The 24,756-nt window shown below is 37.3% G+C and overlaps 1 protein-coding gene across 1 annotated transcript in view; it reads left to right on the top strand.

Annotated features, from left to right (window-relative positions):
- The first annotated feature begins 3,491 nt into the window (after positions 1–3,491).
- The window catches only part of LOC128649448 (glyoxylate reductase/hydroxypyruvate reductase), a 61,553-nt gene continuing 40,288 nt past the window's right edge, over positions 3,492–24,756 (top strand). The window contains exons 1-2 of the mRNA XM_053702720.1: positions 3,492–3,672; positions 12,190–12,320. Of these exons, the coding sequence (XP_053558695.1) occupies positions 3,506–3,672; positions 12,190–12,320 (298 nt within the window). The 5' untranslated portion in view covers positions 3,492–3,505. The remainder of the gene's footprint in view (positions 3,673–12,189; positions 12,321–24,756) is intronic.

Raw genomic sequence — 24,756 nt, 5'->3', positions numbered from 1 at the left:
TGCATGCTAAGTCAGTGGAACGGGGATTACTCAGATTTGTCCCCCCTACTAAATCTGGATCAAAAGACCAGAGATTCTCTTCTATGGTGGCTATATCGGCCACATCTGTCCAAGGGGATGACCTTTCGCAGGCCAGATTGGACGATTGTAACAACAGACGCCAGCCTTCTAGGCTGGGGAGCAGTCTGGAATTCCCTGAAAGCTCAGGGATTATGGACTCAGGAGGAGAAACTCCTCCCAATAAATATTCTGGAGTTAAGAGCAATATTCAATGCTCTCCTAGCTTGGCCTCAGTTAGCAACTCTGAGGTTCATCAGATTTCAGTCGGACAACATCACGACTGTGGCTTACATCAACCATCAAGGGGGAACCAGAAGTTCCCTAGCGATGTTGGAAGTCTCAAAGATAATTCGCTGGGCAGAGTCTCACTCTTGCCACCTGTCAGCGATCTACATCCCAGGCGTGGAGAACAGGGAGGCGGATTTTCTAAGTCGCCAGACTTTTCATCCGGGAGAGTGGGAGCTCCATCCGGAGGTCTTTGCTCAACTGATTTGTCGTTGGGGCAAACCAGATCTGGATCTCATGGCGTCTCGTCAGAACGCCAAGCTTCCTTGTTACGGATCCAGGTCCAGGGACCCGGGAGCAGTGCTGATAGATGCTCTGACAGCCCCTTGGGTCTTCAACATGGCTTATGTGTTTCCACCATTCCCAATGCTTCCTCGTTTGATTGCCAAGATCAAACAGGAGAGAGCTCCAGTAAATATTTACGTTGGTGCGAATCCAAGAGTTACTCATGGAGTAAGGTTAGGATTCCTAGGATATTGTCCTTTCTACAAGAGGGTTTAGAAAAGGGCTTATCTACTAGTTCGTTAAAGGGACAGATTTCTGCTCTGTCTATTCTTCTACACAAACGTCTGGCTGAAGTTCCAGACGTTCAGGCTTTCTGTCAGGCTTTGACTAGGCTTAAGCCTGTGTTTAAGTCTGTTGCTCCGCCGTGGAGCTTAAACTTAGTTCTTAATGTTCTTCAAGGCGTTCCATTTGAACCCCTTCATTCCATTGATATCAAGTTGTTATCTTGGGAAGTTCTGTTTTTGATGGCTATTTCCTCGGCTCGAAGAGTCTCTGAGTTATCTGCCTTACATTGTGATTCTCCTTATCTGATTTTTCATTCAGACAAGGTAGTCCTGCGTACTAAACCTGGGTTCTTACCTAAGGTAGTTACTAACAGGAATATCAATCAAGAGATTGTTGTTCCATCTCTGTGTCCTAACCCTTCTTCAAAGAAGGAACGACTTTTGCATAATCTGGACGTAGTCCGTGCCCTGAAATTCTATTTGCAGGCAACTAAGGATTTTCGTCAAACTTCTTCCCTGTTTGTCGTTTACTCTGGACAGAGGAGAGGTCAAAAGGCTTCGGCTACCTCTCTCTCTTTTTGGCTTCGTAGCATAATACGCTTAGCCTATGAGACTGCTGGACAGCAGCCTCCTGAAAGGATTACAGCTCATTCTACTAGAGCTGTGGCTTCCACCTGGGCCTTTAAAAATGAGGCCTCTGTTGAACAGATTTGCAAGGCTGCGACTTGGTCTTCGCTTCACACTTTTTCAAAATTTTACAAATTTGACACTTTTGCTTCCTCGGAGGCTATTTTTGGGAGAAAGGTACTTCAGGCAGTGGTTCCTTCTGTTTAATGTTCCTGCCTTGTCCCTCCCTTCATCCGTGTACTTTAGCTTTGGTATTGGTATTCCATAAGTAATGGATGACCCGTGGACTGACTACACTTAACAGGAGAAAACATAATTTATGCTTACCTGATAAATTCCTTTCTCCTGTAGTGTAGTCAGTCCACGGCCCGCCCTATTTTTACGGCAGGTCTAAATTTTAATTAAACTCCAGTCACCACTGTACCCTATGGTTCCTCCTTTCTCGTCTGCCTTGGTCGAATGACTGAGTATGATAGGTGAGGGGAGGAGCTATATAGCAAGCTCTGCTGGGTAATTCTCTTGCAGTTTCCTGTTAGGAAGATAAATATTCCATAAGTAATGGATGACCCGTGGACTGACTACACTACAGGAGAAAGGAATTTATCAGGTAAGCATAAATTATGTTTTCTTTTTTACATAGAGATGTTCAGGAGATATTTTCTAGTCAGCTTTTTACAGCTATGCTGCATCACTTTCAAGTGTTTAAACATTTGGGTATTATGGCCCTTTAAGTATGACAATGTTTGTAGCAGATTTCTTTATTTATGTTATGTATTTTGTAATATATATACCTGTGCGTATATGTGTGTGTATGTGTATATATATGTGTGTGTATGTGTATATATATATATGTGTGTGTGTGTATATATATATATATATATATATATATTCATATTCAGTATATGTGTATAGGTATATACAGATATATATATTTAGAAAATACATAGAACATTTTTCCCATGTTAAGAACATAGGAATGTAAAATATTTACAGTACATGCACAGTAAAACACATTATTAAATATTAAAGTTTATTGAAATTTACTTTTCATGTGCTCAGGTATACACATATGTAGATAAGTATATGTATGAAGAGATTTGCACATCTGGTTTATCATTATATAGTGTGAGTTCACTAATCCACAATATGATTTGGAGCACAGACCTCAAACAGTGTCTTACACTGTCTCATATTACTTAAAGGGACAGTCTAGGCCAAAATAAACGTTCATGATTCATATACAGCATGTAATTTTAAACAATTTTCCAATTTACTTTTATCACCAATTTTGCTTTGTTCTCTTGGTATTCTTAGTTGAAAGCTTAACCTAGGAGTTTAATATGCAAATTTCTTAGACCTTGAAGCCCACCTCTTTCAGATTGCATTTTAACAGTTTTTCACCACTAGAGGGTGTTAGTTCACGTATTTCATATAGATAACACTGTGCTCGTGCACGAGAAGTTATCTGGGAGCAGGCACTGATTGGCTACACTGCAAGTCTGTCAAAAGAATTGAAAAAAGGGGCAGTTTGCAGAGGCTTAGATACAAGATAATCACAGAGGTTACAATTATATTATTATAACTATGTTGGTTATGCAAAACTGGGAATTGGGTAATAAAGGGATTATCTATCTTTTAAAAGAATAAAAATTCTGGTGTAGACTGTCCCTTTAACTGCTATTTATTTAGAATTTTCCACAGCAAAAAAAATATAATTCTTAATGATAAATGTAGCATTTTTATGCACCAATTCAAACCTGAGGAATTCAAACAATATCTGTTTATCATTATCATGATCAAAATGTAAAAACCAGCCAGTTGTATACAGGCACCAATTAATAATCGACTTTAACTGTAAAGAAGCCAGGGGTATGAGTTGAACTTGTAGCTTATTCATTGGTTAAAAAAGGGAAAACTGAAATCCACCCACTGTAAGTGTTTGCACAAAGCCCCAAATTCAACCGTCTGGAACATGTAAGATACAAAGTCCTTTTACAAAGTTTGCTGATATCACCTGGCTTACTATGTGGAATCTTTGTCATTTAAAAGTTCTGCAGAGAATATTAGCATCAGAATTTAGCACGTATTGTAAACTAGAAGCAATGGCATCTGCAGGAAAGCACTTACCTAGAATTTATATAACACGGCGAATACCACCAGACGGATTGAAGATTCTCCAGCAATCTGGAAGGTGAATGTTTTAAATAATAGTACAAGTAACCATATAGCCTTACAATGTACACTATGTGCCCTCAACCTACACCTTTTCTTAAGGGAAACGCTATACTGTGTAAAATGACTTGAAGTAAAAAAATAATTATATATAGCGGTGTGTGTGTATATATATATATATATAATTAATTTATCAATTGTATAATGTAGTGTTCTTGCACATTCCAAGCCAAACTGCTTCTCTACAACTTTCAATTATCTCTTGCTGAGTTAGTTCTGTTATGATTGAATACTTTCCTCCTGACCATTATTTAATTGATTAATATATTTAACCTTTTCTATATATCCTTAATCTCTCTTTTCTTTCCCAAGATAAGCATACTTGTATTGTACAGGTAAACACCCTGTATTGTACAGTATCAAGTTTATTTATGTCTTTGTAGTATTACAGTTTCAAGAACTTTTCACAATATTCTACATGAGCGATCACTAGTGACATGTTAATAAGAATATGCAAATAGTTCTGCTGCTAATACATATTTCTCTGCAACTATGCATCGTTTCTGCAGCATTACTTTATTGCTTTTCTGCCTTTAATTCAGGTAAAATAATAATTCCAAGTTTTGTTTTCCTCTCCTTTTGGGGTTAGTAATATATTTTTTTATTTTAGCTCCTATTTTTTTTAGTTTATTTTTATTGAATATTTTCAAAAATCAATGTGTAAAGTAAGAAATACAAAAAAAATAAAATATAACTAATATCAATATTTAACTCATATTTTGTATTTATATTAAATGCATGAGATTGCACCTTACATCTCTTCACAAGTTTTACCATTTCATATTATTATTATATTCTCCATTGTGTTAGTTGGCCCAGTCAGGTAAATTATAAAAACATGTTTTAGACACATTTGTAGCTACAGTATATCTATCGCATAAATTAACTGAATAAAATATTAAAAAACATGTTTTGGAAAAAATTGGCTCATATATCTATCTCATCAATTATTTGCATATTTATGAAGCTAAGATGTTTAGTTTGCTCTAGTGGGCAAATAGATGTGTCACTGAAGAGAACGGCTAATGCTTATTATTCTTTTAAAGTATTATTATTATCGGTTATTTGTAGAGCGCCAACAGATTCCTCCTTCCGTAGCTTTCTTACATTAGTTTGTCATTAGTGTTGTCACCATATACGGTAGACATATGACTGCTATAGCCTTTTTTACACTGCTGAGATCTGGCGCGATACGCATGCACTGGGCCTGGGAGAAAATCTCAGAGTTTATCTGGGTGCTTGCAGGCATATTCTATATACTGTGCACTGTATCTACCATACACTGTGTCTGACTTCTTAACACCTACTTGAATACTGGATAAGAACCCTTCCCCTCTGCAATTTTTCCAAATATTTCACCAGTATTTACAGATTGTGTCTCTTCTCAATGCTATCAAACATTATAGAAGGTCCAGATTTATCTCGGTGTAACCCCTTGGCAGTACTTTACCCTCCACATAAGTCATCTATCCTCTCCAAATGTAGAATAAATAAAATAAAGCAGCCACAAATATCTAGCTCAAGATTTTTTTATTTTTTTTTAAACTTAATTTGTGCAGGGTCCATTACTTCCTGTCACAGCCCCCGAAGGGGCGGTGGTCTCTAGAGGAAGGCAAAGGAGTAGCTTAACTTTTGAAGTGGTTGCTAGGAGACAACTACAATAGCACCAGCCAGTTTCTTCCCCATGCTCAGTAGAGGAGTTTTACTGCAAAAATATGTAATGTAAATTCACCTATCTCCTTGCAGGCAGTGGCTACACTGAGAAAGTTGTTTGCTGGATTTTTTTTTTAATCTCAAACTGTTTACTTTTATGTTTACTATAATTTAACATATAATTTACTAAAGGAGAACTGTTTCATTACCTTTTAAAGAGGTGATTTAGCAGGTGTACTAAGGTCCATTGTAGAGGTCAGAGCACCCTAAAAAGTAACCTAGTAGAAAGGCGATTGCATTTTTTTTTAATTATTCATTACAATGCAGATTGTATGACCGAACTGTACATGGTATACTAATGACAAAACAACTCTCAAAGAATTGTGGATACAAGTAAAATAAAGTTGGTTTGTAATAATGAATACACAAACAGGGCTAGATTACAAGTGAGGCGCAAATGGTTTTGCGCTGGTTCAATCACCTTTTCGCAAGCCATTTTCATTCTGCTGATATTACAAGTGGAGCGAAATTGCAATTGCACTAGCGCAATCGTCCTTTATGTTTCAATCCTTACTGCGATCTCAGAGCTGTGGTAAACTGTTTTCCGAAACAAAAAGTTGCACAAAACACTTCAAAAATGCATTACAAAGTACAGTTACACTCATATTAACACTGTCTAATAAAAAAATATTAAAAAAAAATTGCACAACAAATTTATAAGGGCTCACAGATATCTCAGGTGTTAGAAAATAAAAGGCAGGCAAATGGCTTTAACATTGAGACACAGACATATACATTGCTAAAGTTGTATTTGTATGTGTATATATATATGTTTATATATGTGTACATATATAGTAATGTATTTATATGTGTATATATATATATATTTACAGTCATATATACACATATAAAAACATTAATATTCACTCAGCCGCCACTTTATTAGGTACACCTTGCTAGTACCGGATTGGACTCCCTTTTGCCTTCAGAACTGTCTTAATTCTTCGTGGCTACTCAGGTAGGCGTGGCATTTAAACAATGCTCAATTGATACTAAGAGGCCCAAAGTGTGCCAAGAAAATATCCCCCACACCATTACACCACCACCGCCAGCCTGAACCGTGGATACAAGGTGGGATGGATCCATGCTTTCATGTTGTATATGCCAAATTCTGACCCTACCATCTGAATGTTGCAGCTGAAATCGAGACTCATCAGACCAGGCAACATTTTCCGAATCTTCTATTGTCCAATTTTGGTGAGCCTGTGCGAATTGTAGCCTCAGTTTCCTGTTTTTAGCTGAGAGGAGTGGCACCTGGTGAGGCCTGCGCTGCTGTAGCCCATCTGCTTCAAGGCTTGACGTGTTGTGCGTTCAGAGATGGTATTCTGCATAACTTGGTTGTAACGAATGGTTATTTTGAGTTATTGTTGCCTTTCTATCATCTCGAACCAATCTGCCCATTCACCTCTGACCTCTGACATCAACAAGGCATTTTCGTCCACACAAATTCCGCTCACTGGATATTTTCTCTTTTTCAGACTATTCTGTGTAACTGTCAGCAGTTTTTGAAATACTCAGACCAGCCCCTCTGGCACCAGGAACCATGACACGTTCAAAGTCACTTAAATCCCCTTTCTTCCCCATTCTGATGCTCGGTTTGAACTTCAGCAAGTCGTCTTCACCACGTCTAGACGCCTGAATGCATTGAGTTTTTGCCATGTGATTGGCTGATAGTCAATTTGTGTTACCAAGCAATTGAACAGGTGTACCTAATAAAGTGGCCATTGAGTGTATATTTACTCATAAACATATATATATATAAGTATATTAGAGCCCTTTGCCATTAAGTAGATAAAAACATGATAAAACATATATATGCAATATTCATATTTAATAAAGATTTTAACTATGTATTTACAGTAAATGTTTGACATTTGCTAATGCGAATATGTTATGTTGTATGCGCGATGGGTGTTTGTTTTTCAACAATTTTTGTTTCTCCATTGACTACTATGTGGAATGCGAAAAGACGATGGTATTCGCGTGATCTCAGGTGTTTTTTTCCACTTTTTTCTCCATTGATCTCTATGGGGGAAATACATGAACGCACACGAGGAAACTCAAGTTAGGATTTTTGCGCTTTTCGGGATAATGCTGGCGCAAAATAAGGTTTTTTGGAACTTGTAATACCAGCCCAACCCAACAAGTGCAAAAAGCTTAAGGCTAGCAGTGTTTTCACAGGGAAAAGATGAACTGTGCCACTTGTAATCTAGCCCATAGTGTTGAGCATGTCTAAATCAAGAACTTACATAGGAGACTGAGGCATTATGAATCTAATATTTAAAACTTAGTGATTTTCTTGAGATCACACATAATATCAATATCAAATGTGCGTTGGTATTACAAGTTAGCCACAATGCAAACGCAAGCTCGCATTGCATGGAAGCATTGCGCTCACGAGTGAAAGGGGTAAGTCACGCAAATGTTAAATATATATGTATATGATTATATACATATATATTTATGTGTTTATATTATTTACAGGGAACACACAGTTCCCCATAGACCGCAATGTAAAGGCACTTTTTAGTGCCGTTTTTTTTTCGAACACTCCACACCGCCACTTTTAACTCCTAAAAACTGCTTTGTGTAGTTGTTTTTTATTTTAATTTTTTTTTTAATAAAAAACTACAATACTTTTGGGGGACAATTGGGGGACATTTAAAAAATTACCCAAATATCTGATCTCTGGTTAATTTTCTAAGCTTGTGGTAGCACTAACCAGCCACTTGTAATAAATTAGCGCTCCACTTGTAATCTAGCCCAATATAAGCAAGAGAAAATATAAAGTTGTTTGACTGAAACAATTATAAAGTTATTAAAGGAGGATAGAAGATTTAACAAAATTAATACATTGGCCATTGCTATTTAGGGAGAATTAATGATGTGGAATAGACAGTAATAGATTCCGTTAAAGTATGCCAGGTAGAGTCACGATTTCCATAAGAACATCATGTTATGAAAAAATCTAATTTGTTTATTAACAGGTAAAAATATTTGAGATATCCAATCTTGTATAGTAGGGATTATTTCTTGTTTCCCTGAGCCTGGGAATCAGTTGCTTAGCGCTATTAAAGGACCAGTAAATACAGTAGATTTGCATAATCAATAAATGCATGATAAAAAGACAATACAATAGCACTTAGTCTGAACATCTGAGTAGTGGGGAGTTTGCTGACAAGTTTTAAAGTTTTATCTGTTTCCACTCCCCTGTATCATGTGACAGCCACCAGCCAATCACAAATGCATATAAGTATATTCTGTGAATTCTTGCACATGCTCAGTAGTAGCTGGTGACTCAAAAAGTGTAAATATAAAAAGACTTTGGCCATTTTGTTAATGGAAGTAAATTGGAAATTTGTTTAAAATTGCATGCTCTATCTGACCCATTAAAGTTTAATTTTAACTTGAGTGTCCCTTTTAAGGGTAAGTTTAAGCAGTTAGGCTCTAACTTTAGAATGAGATTTTGGGATAGCGTTAAATAGAAAAACACACATCACACTTGACTCTGCCCAGATCCACCCAAACTAAAATACCTGACGCTTATAAAATGTAATAGTATTGAGAAGTTCTCTTATACTTACAATCTCATGTCATATTTATTCATATTTCAAAGCTCTGTGTCTGTCTATAGTAAGGTTAGATCCTAATAATAAAATCCTAATAATGTACATTATGTGTAGCAGGAAAGGGAATCGGGGATATGTAGCATAAATGTTAGCATTTATAAAGAAAGCATTTTATCTCTTAGTAGTCCATAGCTGCTTGAATGAACTCATAGTAAGACAGCTTTTATATAGGGCCAGATTAAAGTGGAGTGGTATTTATCGGTCCCGCTTGTTCGCTAACTCCGCTAGAAATAAGCTTTTTGCATGCGTCGGGTAGCGCTTGCATTACAAGTTGAAAGTAAAAAAAATTTGCGCACTAACCTGATGCGCGCAAAAAGCCAAAGTTTGCAACCGCGTTATGCAACGCATTTATTCATAGAAGTCAATGGAGCAAAAAAGAAAAAATAATACACCTTACTTGTGCACAAACCCAATCGGATATTCTCAAGTGCGCTAACCCGACATGAAAATATAATATTTCACAATCCAATGTTCTTCACATAGAGGAATATGTTCTATTTATTTATAAATACATATTTATACATCTATCTGATTATCTTTTTTTAAATACTTTGAACATATTCCCCTATGTGCAGAATATTGGAATGTGAAATATTTACAGTAAACACAAAGTATAACACTTTATTAAATATGAATATTGTTTTTATCTACTTGACTGCAAAGGGCTCCCATGCACTTATATATGTTTACATATGTATTTATGTGTTTATATGTGTATTTATGTCTGTAAATACATATATACACATATAAATACATATGTACACACATATATATATATATATATATATATACATATACATATTTAGACATGTATCTCTATTTTAAAGCCCCTTTCAGCCTTTGTTTTAACACCTGAGACCTTATATCTTTGAGTCCTTATAACTTTCTTGTGCATTTTTTAAAATAATTTTTATTAGATAGTGTTATCATGAGTGTAACTGTAATTTTTAGTTGAAATTATTTTTATTGCAAGACACATCAAGGTTACATCACATATTATACATACAAGAAAGATCTTTTTCCCCTCCCTTCCCTCAAGAAGAGATCTCCAGTTCAATGTCCATCATTCTTGAATGTAACTGGAGACCAAAAAGAACAAATGGAGGCTCTCAGAGAGAACCTAGAGTATTGCGTAGATAAAACCAGAATGGTCTGCATTTCATTGTGTCTGCATATATAGATGTGAATTCCACAAGAGAGAAGAGTGACCAACATACAAGAAGAAAGTCTCTATAATCCATTGATCATCTCCCTCTTTCTGTATCTCTCAAATATTTTATCTTATAACAATAAAAAATAAACAGTTAAATAAAACTTGAACAATAACTTGCCTGTCTCATAAATTTGCTTGCCGCAGATCCGTGGAGGGAGCCCCCCCTCCGAGTCGTACATGGGTGAATATACACAGTCAGTGTCTTATGTCCCCCTGTAATCTTTGTTCAATGTCTGTATTCGTATTGTCTGGGTATCGTATTTCTGTGTGTGTACTATATCAGTATCCCTTCAGGATCCAGTAGTCCCATACCTTCAAGAACTGATCATGGTTGGCTTGTATGAAAGATGCTGACTCAGACATTTTGTATGTGCTTTTAATCTTTTCCATTACTTCTCCCCAACTGGGTATCCCTGTTTTCCAATATCGGGCCACGCATATCCTAGTAGCAGTGCATAGGGTGCGTATAAATGTATTTATGGCTTTATTAAAGGGTTTAATATGTTCATGTAGTAGCGCTTGAGACATTGTCAGGTTTATGTACCTCGCTTAGCAGCTTAGATAGTTTAACCCACACCTGTTTAACTTGGGGGCATTCCCACCACATATGTATATAGGTCCCTGTTTCTGCACATCCTCTGTAGCAATTTCTATTGCCCCTTTGAGTGTAATGTGCTGTGATTATCGGTGTGAGATACCACCTGAAGGTAGTCTTAATGTAGTTTTCTTTGAAGTCTGCGCTGAGTAGACCTTTCCCTACTGTCTGAAAGATTGCCTCCCATTCCTCCTTGGACTGTGTCATATTCGTGTCTAGTTCCCATTTCTCCATTAGAGGTGTTTTAGAAGTGTTTTTGGCTGTCTGTATTGATAAGTATATGTGAGAAATAAGTTTTTTGTGCCTGAGACTGGAACTGGAGTATCTTTCTAGTGGTGTCAAACTATATGGTTACGTGGTATGATCTTTGTGATTGCTGATGCTATCTGTAAATACAGAAACCATTGTAGCTTTTCTGGCAGTATTTTGTCTTGTATCTGCTGAAATGTAGTGATTTTGCCTTTGTGTAGAAAATCAGCCACTCTATATAGCCCCATGTTTTCCCACTTTTCAATCGGTCCACGGAAGTCTTGGTCTATAAGTGTCCTAATTGGTCTCGTCAATGAATCTGTCTGGAAAATCTTTAGAGATGTTGACATTGCATTCCATAGTGCCATCATCTCTCCTGTTAGTTTTGAGGCCTGTGTCGCTCTAGAGATATGCCCTGGTTTTTCCCATAGAATATCATCTGGGTGTTTATAGCCCGCCATTAGAGTCTGCACTCGCACCCACACCAAATCATTTGGCTTTTTACCCACTAGAGTGGTCTGCGCTAGTCTCGCTGCCTGATAATAATTTAGCAAATTTGTGACCCCCACCCAGTTGCTTGTGTTGCAGTAATGTTTGGGAAGGTATTCTGGCTTTCTTGTTACCCCTTATAAAACCAATCAAGTCTCAAGTTTGTTGAGTTCTACTAAGGGAATTTTAATTGGTAGGGCGTGTAACTGTAATTTTTAATGTATTTTTGTGAGACTTTTTTTGTTTTGCAAAACAGTTAACCAGAGCTCTGAGGTCGCGCTGTCCCGACAAGCGTTAAATTCAATTGAAACTCAAGCAATCGCGTTTATTTTCAACTTGTAGTACTAGCGCTACATCTGACACGCACAAAGAGCCTCGATAAACCTGATATCTTTTATGTGTAACTGTTAGCGTGCCACTCATAATCTGGTCCATAGTTGGGTAATATAATATCCATGGTATTAGGTTGTTTGATGGATTATTTAATGTTTTCCCCCTTGTCAAAATAACTATAGTCTTTGTAATACTTATAATTGTTTACTAGAAAAACACTGAGAAAAGCGGTGATTTGCTTTTTACTTGTATTAGCTGTCAAATTGAACAGTGGGATTCAGATGATCCAGTACCACGTTCTGAACTGCTCAAGAAAATTGTTGGGATACAAGGCTTGTATTGTCTTTTAACAGAAAAAATTGACAAAGAGGTCCTTGATGTTGCAGGTGAGTTTGTTGCTCTTAAATACTAATAAATAAAATATGCAGCTAAACTAAACTAAATAGCATATTTCTTATTGCATTATTTATAATCTTATGACCAGATTTACTGTGTGGTTTAGTAACTTGAGATATTCACATTATTAAAATTTGTGAGTTCTTTCTTAGACTCTGATCATTATATTTTAGTTTAGTAGAATAATTTACATTCTGTTCTTTGCTTCTTGTGAAATAATCTACAGATACTGTAATATAGATATGGAGGTTACAAAAACAATTACACATCATTGTAAGGTTTAGAGTCTTCAGGCTATTTATTTAATCATCTTCTAGAGAAGTAATTACCTTTGGCTCTCAGAAATCCTAATTCTCTAAAGCTCTCTGAACCAGATACGTCAATGCTACAAGATCCTTCAAGGGATTCTGTTTAAAGCAAATTGTACCTTGATAGCTGGGTATCTCACTGAGAAACATGACTATATGTAAAGGAAAGGCACATACATTAAATCATAATTTTCAATAAAATGAAAAATGTATAAAGCATATTGAATGTACAATGTAAAAAAATGGTGAATTTACATTACAATGTGAAATTTTTATTTAAAGTATGCAGGAAAAAAATCATATCTAATGTACACAGAAGAAATCATATGTGATGTACTGTGTAATTTAAAAATAAAAAGTAAAAATTGTAATTTAAACAAAATTTGTTAGTAACTAATGAGTCTCACAGCCTTGGCGAGTGACTTTCATAGGGAGTTCTTTGGATATGTTTGAAGTTCTCTCACAGGTCTCGCACTCTCTAAGCAAGTTATGCATGCAGATCTCGCTGTTTTTTTTTGCCAAATGAAAGCTGGCAAGTTTGTTTCAGAGTACGCAATACACTGACAGAGAAAGGCATGTGTGCAAAAGTAGAAGCAAATGTAAGGTAATGTACACTGAAAACAATGTAATTTAATGTTGTTATCATTGCTGAGTGCTCACTGTCACATTTGCTCCCCTCTGAGAATTCTGTATTCAAGTGCTCTTCATGATTTTTCTATGGGAGGTAGCTCTCTAGTTACTAGAACTTCCACGTTCAGCTTCCTTTTTTTAGCAAATTGAGTCTACCCATTGGAGGGTCATAGAAACAGGCTTTATGATTTTTGCTCCAGTTAACACTTACGGCTAGATTTAGAGTTTTGTCGGTAACGACCCGCGTAGCTAACGCTGGCTTTTTTCTGGCCGCACCTTTAAAATAACTCTGGTATTGAGAGTCCACAGAATGGCTGCGTTAGGCTCCAAAAAAGGAGCGTAGAGCATATTTAACGCAACTGCAACTCTCGATACCAGAGTTGCTTACGGACGCGGCCAGCCTCAAAAACGTGCTCGTGCACGATTCCCCCATAGGAAACAATGGGGCTGTTTGAGCTGAAAAAAAACCTAACACCTGCAAAAAAGCCGCGTTCAGCTCCTAACGCAGCCCCATTGTTGTCTATGGGGAAACACTTCCTACGTCTGCACCTAACACTCTAACATGTACCTCGAGTCTAAACACCCCAAACCTTACACTTATTAACCCCTATTCTGCCGCCCCCGCTATCGCTGACCCCTGCATATTATTATTAACCCCTAATCTACCGCTCCGTAAACCGCTGCTACTTACATTATCCCTATGTATCCCTAATCTGCTGCCCTAACATCGCCGACCCCTATATTATATTTATTAACCCCTAATCTGCCTCCCCCAACGTCGCCTCCACCTGCCTACACTTATTAACCCCTAATCTGCCGACCGGACCGCACCGCTATTATAATAAAGTTATTAACCCCTAATCCGCCTCACTAACCCTATAATAAATAGTATTAACCCCTAATCTGCCCTCCCTAACATCGCCGACACCTAACTTCAAACATTAACCCCTAATCTGCCGACTGGAGCTCACCGCTATTCTAATAAATGTATTAACCCCTAAAACTAAGTCTAACCCTAACACTAACACCCCCCTAACTTAAATATAATTTAAATCTAACGAAATTAATTAACTTTTATTAAATAAATTAATCCTATTTAAAGCTAAATACTTACCTGTAAAATAAATCCTAATATAGCTACAATATAAATTATAATTATATTATAGCTATTTTAGGATTAATATTTATTTTACAGGTAACTTTGTATTTATTTTAACCAGGTACAATAGCTATTAAATAGTTAAGAACTATTTAATAGCTAAAATAGTTAAAATAATTACAAAATTACCTGTAAAATAAATCCTAACCTAAGTTACAATTAAACCTAACACTACACTATCAATAAATTAATTAAATAAAATACCTACAATTACCTACAATTAAACCTAACACTACACTATCAATACATTAATTAAATACAATATCTACAAATAAATACAATGAAATAAACTAACTAAAGTACAAAAAATAAAAAAGAACTAAGTTACAAAAAATAAAAAAATATTTACAAACATAAGAAAAATATTACAACAATTTTAAACTAATTACACCTACTCTAAGCCCCCTAATAAAATAACAAAGACCCCCAAAATAAAAAAAATGCCCTACCCTATTCTAAATTACTAAAGTTCAAAGCTCTTTTACCTTACCAGCCCTGAACAGGGCCCTTTGCGGGGCATGCCCCAAAGAATTCAGCTCTTTTGCCTGTAAAAAAAACACATACAATACCCCCCCCAACATTACAACCCACCACCCACATACCCCTAATCTAACCCAAGCCCCCCTTAAATAAACCTAACACTAAGCCCCTGAAGATCTTCCTACCTTATCTTCACCATACCAGGTTTAACGATAGAATCCTATCAGCCAATCGGAATTCGAGGGACGCCATCTTGGATGACGTCCCTTAAAGGAACCGTCATTCGTCGGGAAGTCGTCGTCGGAAGAAGATGGGTCCGCGGTGGAGGTCTTCAAGATGGAGCCGGTCCTCATCGGATGAAGATAGAAGATGCCGCTTGGAAGAAGATGGTTGCTGGTCCGGATCTACTCTTCTTCCCGGATAGGATGAAGACTTTGGAGCCTCTTCTGGACTTCTTCAGCCGTCGAATGATGGATGTCTAGCCCCCGCTTGGGCTTAGATGAAGATATCGGAGCCAGGACGGATCGGTGATACCTGGTATGGTGAAGATAAGGTAGGAAGATCTTCAGGGGCTTAGTGTTAGGTTTATTTAAGGGGGGTTTGGGTTAGATTAGGGGTATGTGGGTGGTGGGTTGTAATGGTAGGGGGGGGGGGTATTGTATGTGTTTTTTTACAGGCAAAAGAGCTGAATTTCTTGGGGCATGCCCCGCAAAGGGCCCTGTTCAGGGCTGGTAAGGTAAAAGAGCTTTGAACTTTAGTAATTTAGAATAGGGTAGGGCATTTTTTTTATTTTGGGGGGCTTTGTTATTTTATTAGGGGGCTTAGAGTAGATGTAATTAGTTTAAAATTGTTGTAATATTTTTCTTATGTTTGTAAATATTTTTTTATTTTTTGTAACTTAGTTCTTTTTTATTTTTTGTACTTTAGTTAGTTTATTTCATTGTAGTTATTTGTAGGTATTGTATTTAATTAATGTATTGATAGTGTAGTGTTAGGTTTAATTGTAACTTAAGTTAGGATTTATTTTACAGGTAATTTTGTAATTATTTTAACTATTTTAGCTATTAAATAGTTCTTAACTATTTAATAGCTATTGTACCTGGTTAAAATAAATACAAAGTTACCTGTAAAATAAATATAAATCCTAAAATAGCTATAATATAATTATAATTTATATTGTAGCTATATTAGGATTTATTTTACAGGTAAGTATTTAGCTTTAAATAGGAATAATTTATTTAATAAGAGTTAATTTATTTAGTTAGATTTAAATTATATTTAACTTAGGGGGGTGTTAGTGTTAGGGTTAGACTTAGCTTTAGGGGTTAATACATTTATTAGAATAGCGGCGAGATTCGGTCGGCAGATTAGGGGTTAATAATTTAAGTTAGGTGTCGGCGATGTTAGGGAGGGCAGATTAGGGGTTAATAAATATAATATAGGGGTCGGCGGTGTTAGGGGCAGCAGATTAGGGGTACATAGCTATAATGTAGGTGGCGGCTCTTTGCAGTCGGCAGATTAGGGGTTAATTATTGTAGGTAGCTGGCGGCGACGTTGTGGGGGGCAGGTTAGGGGTTAATAAATATAATATAGGGGTCGGCGGTGTTAGGGGCAGCAGATTAGGGGTACATAGCTATAATGTAGCTGGCGGCGGCATGCGGACGGCAGATTAGGGGTTAATAAGTGTAGGTAGCTGGCTGCGACGTTGTGGGGGGCAGGTTAGGGGTTAATAAATATAATATAGGGGTCGGCGGTGTTAGGGGCAGCAGATTAGGGGTACATAAGTATAACGTAGGTGGCGGTCGGCAGATTAGGGGTTAAAAAAATGTAATCGAGTGTCGGCGATGTGGGGGGGCCTCGGTTTAGGGGTACATAGGTAGTTTATGGGTGTTAGTGTACTTTAGAGTACAGTAGTTAAGAGCTTTATAAACCGGCGTTAGCCCAGAAAGCTCTTAACTACTGACTTTTTTCTGCGGCTGGAGTTTTGTCGTTAGAATTCTAACGCTCACTTCAGACACGACTCTAAATACCGGAGTTAGAAAGATCCCATTGAAAAGATAGGATACGCAATTTACGTAAGGGGATCTGCGGTATGGAAAAGTCGCTGCTGAAAAGTGAGCGTTAGACCCTTTTTTGACTGACTCCAAATACCGGCGGTAGCCTAAAACCAGCGTTAGGAGCCTCTAACGCTGGTTTTCACGGCTACCGCCAAACTCCAAATCTAGGCCTTAGTTTGTAAACCTCTCAAGTAATCTCAGATCCTCCAGGACACCAAGTACATCTGATTTAGGTGAATTCAACTTATGTCTTCTATAGGATCTAATACTACAATAAAAAAATAATATATATCTAGTCATTAAGTTAAGATCTGTAATTAGATATGTAGACATTTTCTTACACCACTCTGAATCACACCCATCAGTTCAGAGCATGATATATCTACCTTATTTATCTTTCATCACTTCTTCAACAAAATAAATTGAAGCATTCAGTAAAACTGAAGCCATGCATCTCCTGGAGAAAGCAGTGACATGATAGTGTCAAGGAAGTTAAATTCCCAGTATTTAAGGATTTTTAGGAAAATGGATTGCCTAAAAGAATACAGTATTTATTTGTAATACATTAGTTTAATATCATAATTTAATAATTAACCTTCTAAAAAAAATATTTATAGATTGTTCAACTGTAAAAGCTAAAATGTGAACAAAGGGTCCTTTTCCATTGACCGCAAGCTACAACCTCATCAGTGTCCTAGAGCAGCGGTCTCCAACCTTTTTGGCACCAGGGACCGGTTTTGTGGAAAACAATTTTTCCACGGACCGGTGGGATGGTTTCAGAATGATTCAAGCGCATTACATTTATTTTGAACTTAATTTTTATTATTATTATTGTCATAAGGAGTGGAAAATCTAGATCCCTTGCATGCACAGTTTACAATGGGGTTCGCTCACTAATGCCGCAGATAATCTGACAGGAGGCGGAGCTCAAGCTGTATTGCTAGTCTAATCACCATGATAGTGACAGTTCACATCAGCAGCTCTCTGTATGGAGCCAGGCCAAAAAGTTAACCATATGGCTGCCAGAGGTGCTACAAATATCCTCTCACACAGCAAACTAATTAAACAACTGATACTGAGTGTAAATAAACCGATTGCAGCAGCCATTGCATTATCCGGAATCTAACCTGCCCCCCTTACCTTCACCTTTATCTATGTTTTCTTTGTCCTGCAGCCCCTGTAGTTGTCCCCTTGCAGTGCCCAGCCGCAAAGTCCAACCTGCCAGGGCAACCGACAACCACCACGCCCCCAACCTCCTAGCTGCTGATTGGCTGTAGAGTCTACAGAATCAGCAGCTAGGAGGGTTAGGGGCGTGGTGGTTGTCAGTTGCCCTGGCAGTGAGGAATTTGCGGCCAAGCAAGGCAAGGGGACAACTACAGGGGCTGCAGGAACCGGGCCTCACAGCAAACTGGGCCACACAGCAAGACATAACTCTACACTGTAGACTCTACACAGTGTAGAGTCACGTCCTGCTGTATGGCCTGGTTCACTGTGCGGCCCGGTACAGGTCCGTGGCCCCGGGGGTTGGGGACCCCTGCCCTAGATAAGCTAATGCTACAGAAAAAAAAAAAAAAGATAATAACCCATATATCTAACTGTACAGGGTAGCTAGCAACCCCTGCCTTCTGGTTCCATTGTTTTATATTTTTATCTGTATTTTTTGTATTTTTGATTTACAATAAATCAATTTTAAATTTTGTTCATTATACATTGGAACCGTGCCTTACCTACCTACCTGTTACTCCTTAGGGAGTTATAGGCTGCACTGCAGTTTTAGTTCATAGCCTCTATCCTTTGAGACTCTTCTATATATTTTGGAGTACCTGTGTTCCTGTGTCCCTGTGTTACCATCATATCAGTAAGCTGGTTTACTGCTAAATATCCAGCTTGTGCCTAATAGCACTGTCTGAGTGCTCTTCACAAATGTGAGTATACTGAATGAGAATCTACACTGATATCTTGTTGGTCTATTACTGGTACACACAGGCGCCCTGTTTTGTCTTCTCCAGATTTGATGTCATTTTGTTTCTGCAATCAGTGAGCTGGGTTGCTGTCAAACATCCGGCCTGTTTCCAATAACACTGTCTGAGTGCTCTTTGCAAATGTGAGTACCCTGATTAGGGCTCTTTGAAAATTATCATTTGGTTATCTACTGGTACACACAGGCGCCTCTCTTGTTTCTTTCATCTTCCTTATTAATTAATATTAATTACTGGACATTTGAGCCAACCTTTAGAGGTTGAAAAAAAGGAATATAAGATTAAATATTGAGTGCTTTAAAGGGACAGTCTACTCCAAAATGTTTATTGTTTAAAAATATAAATAATGCCTTTAGTACCCATTCTCCAACTTTTTACAACCAACATTGTTATATTAATAAACTTTATAACCTTTAAACGTCTAAATTTCTGCCTGTTTCTAAGCCCCTGCAGGATGCCTTTATCTCAGGGCATTTTATAGCTTTTCATAGCAAGACACTGCTTGTTCATGTGTGCCATATAGATAACATTGTGCTCACTCTCGTGGAGTCAGCACTAATTAGCTAAAATGCAAGTCTTTAAATTGTACTGAGATAAGGAGGCAGTCTGCCGAGGCTTAGATTCAAGGTAATCGCAGAGGTAAAATATATATTAATATAACCATGTTGGTTGTGCAAAACCAGGGAATGGGTAATAAAGGGATTATATATATTTTTAAACAATAACAAAATTGGAGTAGACTGTCCCTTTAAGTGCTGGTCTTTAGCAAAAAAAGAAAAACATAATATTAACAGAAATAATGTTTGTTTTGTTTATTAATTTTATATATATCAGATGCAATACATTATATGGCTGTAATAAATTCCTTCAATTGTCCATGCCACTTCATAGAAAGGTCTCATCAACAAATTAATAACCAAATAAGACTTTAGGTAAAAGAAAATCTCCCCAGTTCCGATAGTATAATATTTGTGAATCAGAAGCATTGTAGAATAGACCTAAGAGATATTTGTTCCACTAGCAAAGCGTTATGAATTGTTAGTTAAAAGCTTTATAAATATTTGTGGATCAGCAGCATGGTATAAAGTAGACATTAGAGATATTTGTCTCACTGGAAAGTGTTATGCATTGTTAGCAAATACAAAGTACTATCAGCTAGATTACAAGTTTGTGCGTTTGTCTTTTATTTTCAGCGTTAAAACAGCACCGCAGCCATTACGAATCTTGTCGGTATAGCTGTACCGCAAGCCTTTAAGCCTGTAACGCAACGTCAGTCCCACACTCGTAAAAATTACGTTTTTAATGGGCTTCCCATAGCGCTGGTATTTGGAGTTTTGCGGTGAGGCTAAAAAGCGAGCGTTACAGCCTTAAACAACAAGAGCGGTACCACTGTTTAAAGTCAGTAGTTATGAGTTTTACGCTGCAAAGCTGTAACATAAAACTCATAACTAAAGTGTTACAAAGTACATTAAACACCCATAAACTGCCTATTAACCCCTAAACCGAGGCCCTCCCGCATCGCAAACACTATATTACATTTCTTAACCCCTAATCTGCCGCTCCAGATATTTGCTGCCACTAATAAAAAAATGTAACCCCTATTCCGCCGGTCCCTCACATCGTCGCCACTATAATAAAGTTATTAACCCCTAAACCGCCGCCCTCCCGCATTGCAAACACTATTCAAATATAATTAACCCCTAATCTGCCGTATGCCCACATCGCCCCCACTATACTAAAGTTATTAAGCCCTACACCGCCGCCACTATAATAAACCTATTAACCCCTAAACCGCAAGCCCTCCACAACGAAATATACTAAACTATTAACCCCTAAACTGAAAGCCACCCACATCGCAATAAACTAATTTAAACTAGTAACCCCTAAACCTAACAACCCCCTAACTATAGATTAAAATTACAATTTCCCAATTTTAAATTAAAATTTACCTGTCAAATTAAAAAAACTAAGTTTAAATTAACAATTAAACTAATATAATTATTAAACTAAAATTAAACTAACTACCAATTAACTAAAACTAAACTACACATTAAAAAAAAAATTACGGAAAAATTACACTAAATTACGGGGAAAAAAAATATGAAATTATCAAAAATAAAAAAGAATTACACCTAATCTAATAGCTCGGTCAAAATAAAAAAGCCCACCCAAAATAAAAAAAACCCCTAGCATACAATAAACTACCAATAGCTCTTAAAAGGGCTTTTTGTGGGGCATTGCCCCAAAGATATCAGCTCTTTTACCTTTAAAAAAAAATACAAAGACCCCCCAACAGTAAAACACACCACCAACCAATCCCCCAAAATAAAAAAAACCTAACTCTAAAAAAAGCCTAAGCTACCCATTGCCCTGAAAAGGGCATTTGGATAGACATTGCCCTTAAAAGGGCATTTAGCTCTTTTACTGCCCAAACCCTAATCTAAAAATAAGACCCACCCAAAAAAAAACCTTAAAAAAAAAAACTATCACTAACCCCCGAAGATCCACTTACAGTTTTTGAAGTCCCGCTTGAACGATCTTCATCCTGGCGTGGAAGTCCTCATCCAGGCGGCGAGAAGTCTTCATCCAGGTGGCCGCTTCAATCTTCATCCCAGCGGTAAAGTTATCCAAGCGATAAGAAGTCTTCATCCAGGCGGCCCCTTCAATCTTCATCCAGGCGGCATCTTCTATCTTGATCCCGGTGTCGTTGAGCGGATCCATCCTGAAGACATCCGGCACGGAGCATCCTCTTCATACGGTCGCCGCCGTACACTGAATGTTCAATGCAAGGTGCGCAATTCAAGATGGCGTCCCTTGCATTCCTATTGGCTAATAAATTTGAATCAGCCTATCGGAATTAGAGCTGCTAAAATCCTATTGGCTGTTCAAATCAGCCAATAGGATTTAAGCAGCTCTCATTCTATTGGCTGATTCGAATCATCTTGAATTGCGTACCTTGCATTGAAGATTCAGTGTACGGCGGCGACTGTATGAAGAGGATGTTCCGCCTGGATGAAGACTTCTCGCCGCCTGAATGAGAACTTCTCTGCTGGGATGAAGATCGTTCAATCGGGACTTCATAAACTGTAAGTGGATCTTCGGGGGTTAGTGATATGTTTTTTAAGGGTTTTTTGGGTGGGTTTTATTTTTAGTTTAGGGTTTGGGCAATGTAAAAGAGCTAAATGCCCTAAGGGCAATGCTTATCCAAATGCCCTTTTCAAGGCAATGGGTAGCTTAGGTTTTTAGATAGTTTTTTTATTTTGTGGGTTTGGGGGGTGGGGGTTTGTAATGTTAGTGAGTATTTGTAATTTTTTTTTCTTCAGAAAAAGAGCTTATATCTTTAAGGCAATGCCCTACAAAAGGCCCTTTTAAGGGCCATTGGTAGTTTATTCTAGATTAGGTTTTTTATTTTGGGATGTTTTTTTTTAATGGGTATTAGAATCAGAATAATTTTATTTTTGATAATTCTTATGTTGTTTTGTGTAATGTATTTTTTTAGGGGGTGTTTGTTTTTGTTTTTTTAGGAAAATAGCTATTATCTTTAGGGCAATGCACTACAAAAAGCCCTTTTAAGTGGGGATTTGTATACTGTTAGGGGGTGTTTGTTTTTGTGGCAAAAGAGCTATTTAACTTAGGGCAATGCCCTACAAAAGACCCTTTTAAGGACCCCCCTAAAAGGCCATTTTAAGGTAGTTGGGGGGTGGGGGTTTGTATACTGTTATGGGGTGTTTGTTTTTTGTAGCAAAAGAGCTGTTTAACCCTTTAAGGACACAGCTTTCTGTTTGCTCAATTGTTTTATGACGGAAAAATTCCGTCATATGTCCTTAAGAGGCAATGCCCTACAAAAGGTCCTTTTAAGTGTCCCCAAAAGGCCCTTTTAAGGGCCCTTGGTAGTTTATTTTAGATTAGGCTTTTTTATTTTGGGGTGTATTTTTTTAAAGGGTATTTGAATAGGAATAGTTTTTATTATTTTGGATAATTTGTTTTTTTGTTTTTTTTGTAATGGTAGGTTTTTTTATTGTTTGTAATGGTAGGTTTTTGTTTTTTTTTAATTTAAGATTTTAGTGTAAGGTAGCTTAGGTTTTATTTCACAGGTAAGTTCGTATTTATTTGATCTAGGTAATTATTAAATAGTTAATAACTATTTACTAACTAGTCTACCTAGTTAAAATAATTACAAACTTACCAGTGAAATAAAAATAAAAACTATTAGTTATATTGTAGCTAGCTTAGGTTTTATTTCACAGGTAAGTATGTATTTAGTTTTAAATAGGTATTATTTAGTTAATAATTGTAACTTTAATTTAGATCTATTTTAATTATGTTAAAGTTAGGGGGTGTTAGGGGTAGGGTTAGGTTTAGGGGTAGGTGTTAATAGTTTAATTTAGGTTGTTGCGATGTGGGGGGCTGGCAGTTAATGGGTTAATATGTTTATTTAGTGGTAGTGATGTGGGAGGCCAGAGGTTTAGGGGTTAATAGCTTTATTTAGTTGCAGCGATGTTGGGGAGCGGTGGAATAGGGTTTAATAGATTTATTATAGTGTGGGCGATGTTGGGGTGCAGCGGAATAGCGGTTAATAACTTTAGTATAGTGGCGACGATATCGGGAGCGGCAGATTAAAGGTTTATACCTTTATTTAGGTGGCGGCGATATCGGGACAGCAGATTAGGGGTTAATAACTGTAGGCAGGCTTCGGCGATATTAGGGGTGTTTAGACGTAGGGTTTATGTTAGGCTGTTAGGTTTCAACCGTATTTTCTTTTTCTCCATAGACATCAATTGGGCTGCGTTACAGAGCTTTTCTTTCCGCGATCGCAGGTGTTTGTTTTTTTCTGACCCTCTCTCCCCATTGATCTCTATGGGGGAAGCGTGCACGAGCATGTCAAAACAGCGCTTGTTTTTGGTGCGGTATGGAGCTCAACGCAACCATATCGCGCGCACAAGCCTGTTTTTTTAAAACTTGTAATGGCAGTGCTATAGGGGATTAAATATTATTTTGTTGCGTTCGTTAATTTCCCTATAGCGTTCAAAACTCATAATCTAGCTGTAAATTTATAACTACAAAAAGCTTAAGGAAGGCGTCTACATTTTACAACATAATTTTAAATTAAATTATATATTTACTAGGAGATAAGCCTGCCCAGAGGGCAGTCTATGTTTAAAAAAAATACAAACCCCCAAGCTAATTTTACAAAAAATAAAAAATGTAAAATTACAGAAAAAAATAAACAAAGCTATACAAAATAAAAAATGTAAACCTAAACTAATACCCCTATAAAAATAAAAAATCCCTCCCAAAATTAAAACACCCCCTAATCTTATACTAAACTACTAATAGCCCTAAGTTAAACCCTAAGTTAAACAGCTCTTTTACTTTACAAAATTACCAATTACCCCCTAAAAGTAAAACCCCCCACCCAACCAACCCCCAAAATAAAAAAAACCTAACTCTAAAAACACCTAAACTACCCATTGCCCCTAAAGGGGCATCATCTTCTATCTTCATCCTGTGCGAAGGCGGCGCGGAGGTGTTCAAAGATTTCAGTAGCTCTCATCCTATTGGCTGATTTCAAAATTTCAGCCAATAGGAATGCAAGGTACCCCAATAAATATGGGGTACCTTGCATTCAATCTTCAGTGTGCAACGGACGAAAGCATGAAGAGGAGCCTCCACACCGCTGAGGATCGCCCCCGCTGAGGATCAGTGCATTGGGAAAGCCAGCTCCGCAGCTCCACTCCATGCCGTGCCGCCTTCGCTCAGGATGAACATAGAAGATGATGGAGCCGCCTGGAAGAAGACTTTCTCCGCCAGAC

Source organism: Bombina bombina, chromosome 2 (assembly GCF_027579735.1).
Source record: "Bombina bombina isolate aBomBom1 chromosome 2, aBomBom1.pri, whole genome shotgun sequence".
In the NCBI taxonomy this organism is placed as follows: domain Eukaryota; kingdom Metazoa; phylum Chordata; class Amphibia; order Anura; family Bombinatoridae; genus Bombina; species Bombina bombina.
Note: the sequence above shows the minus strand (reverse complement) of the source record. Positions and strands in the feature narration are given on the sequence as shown.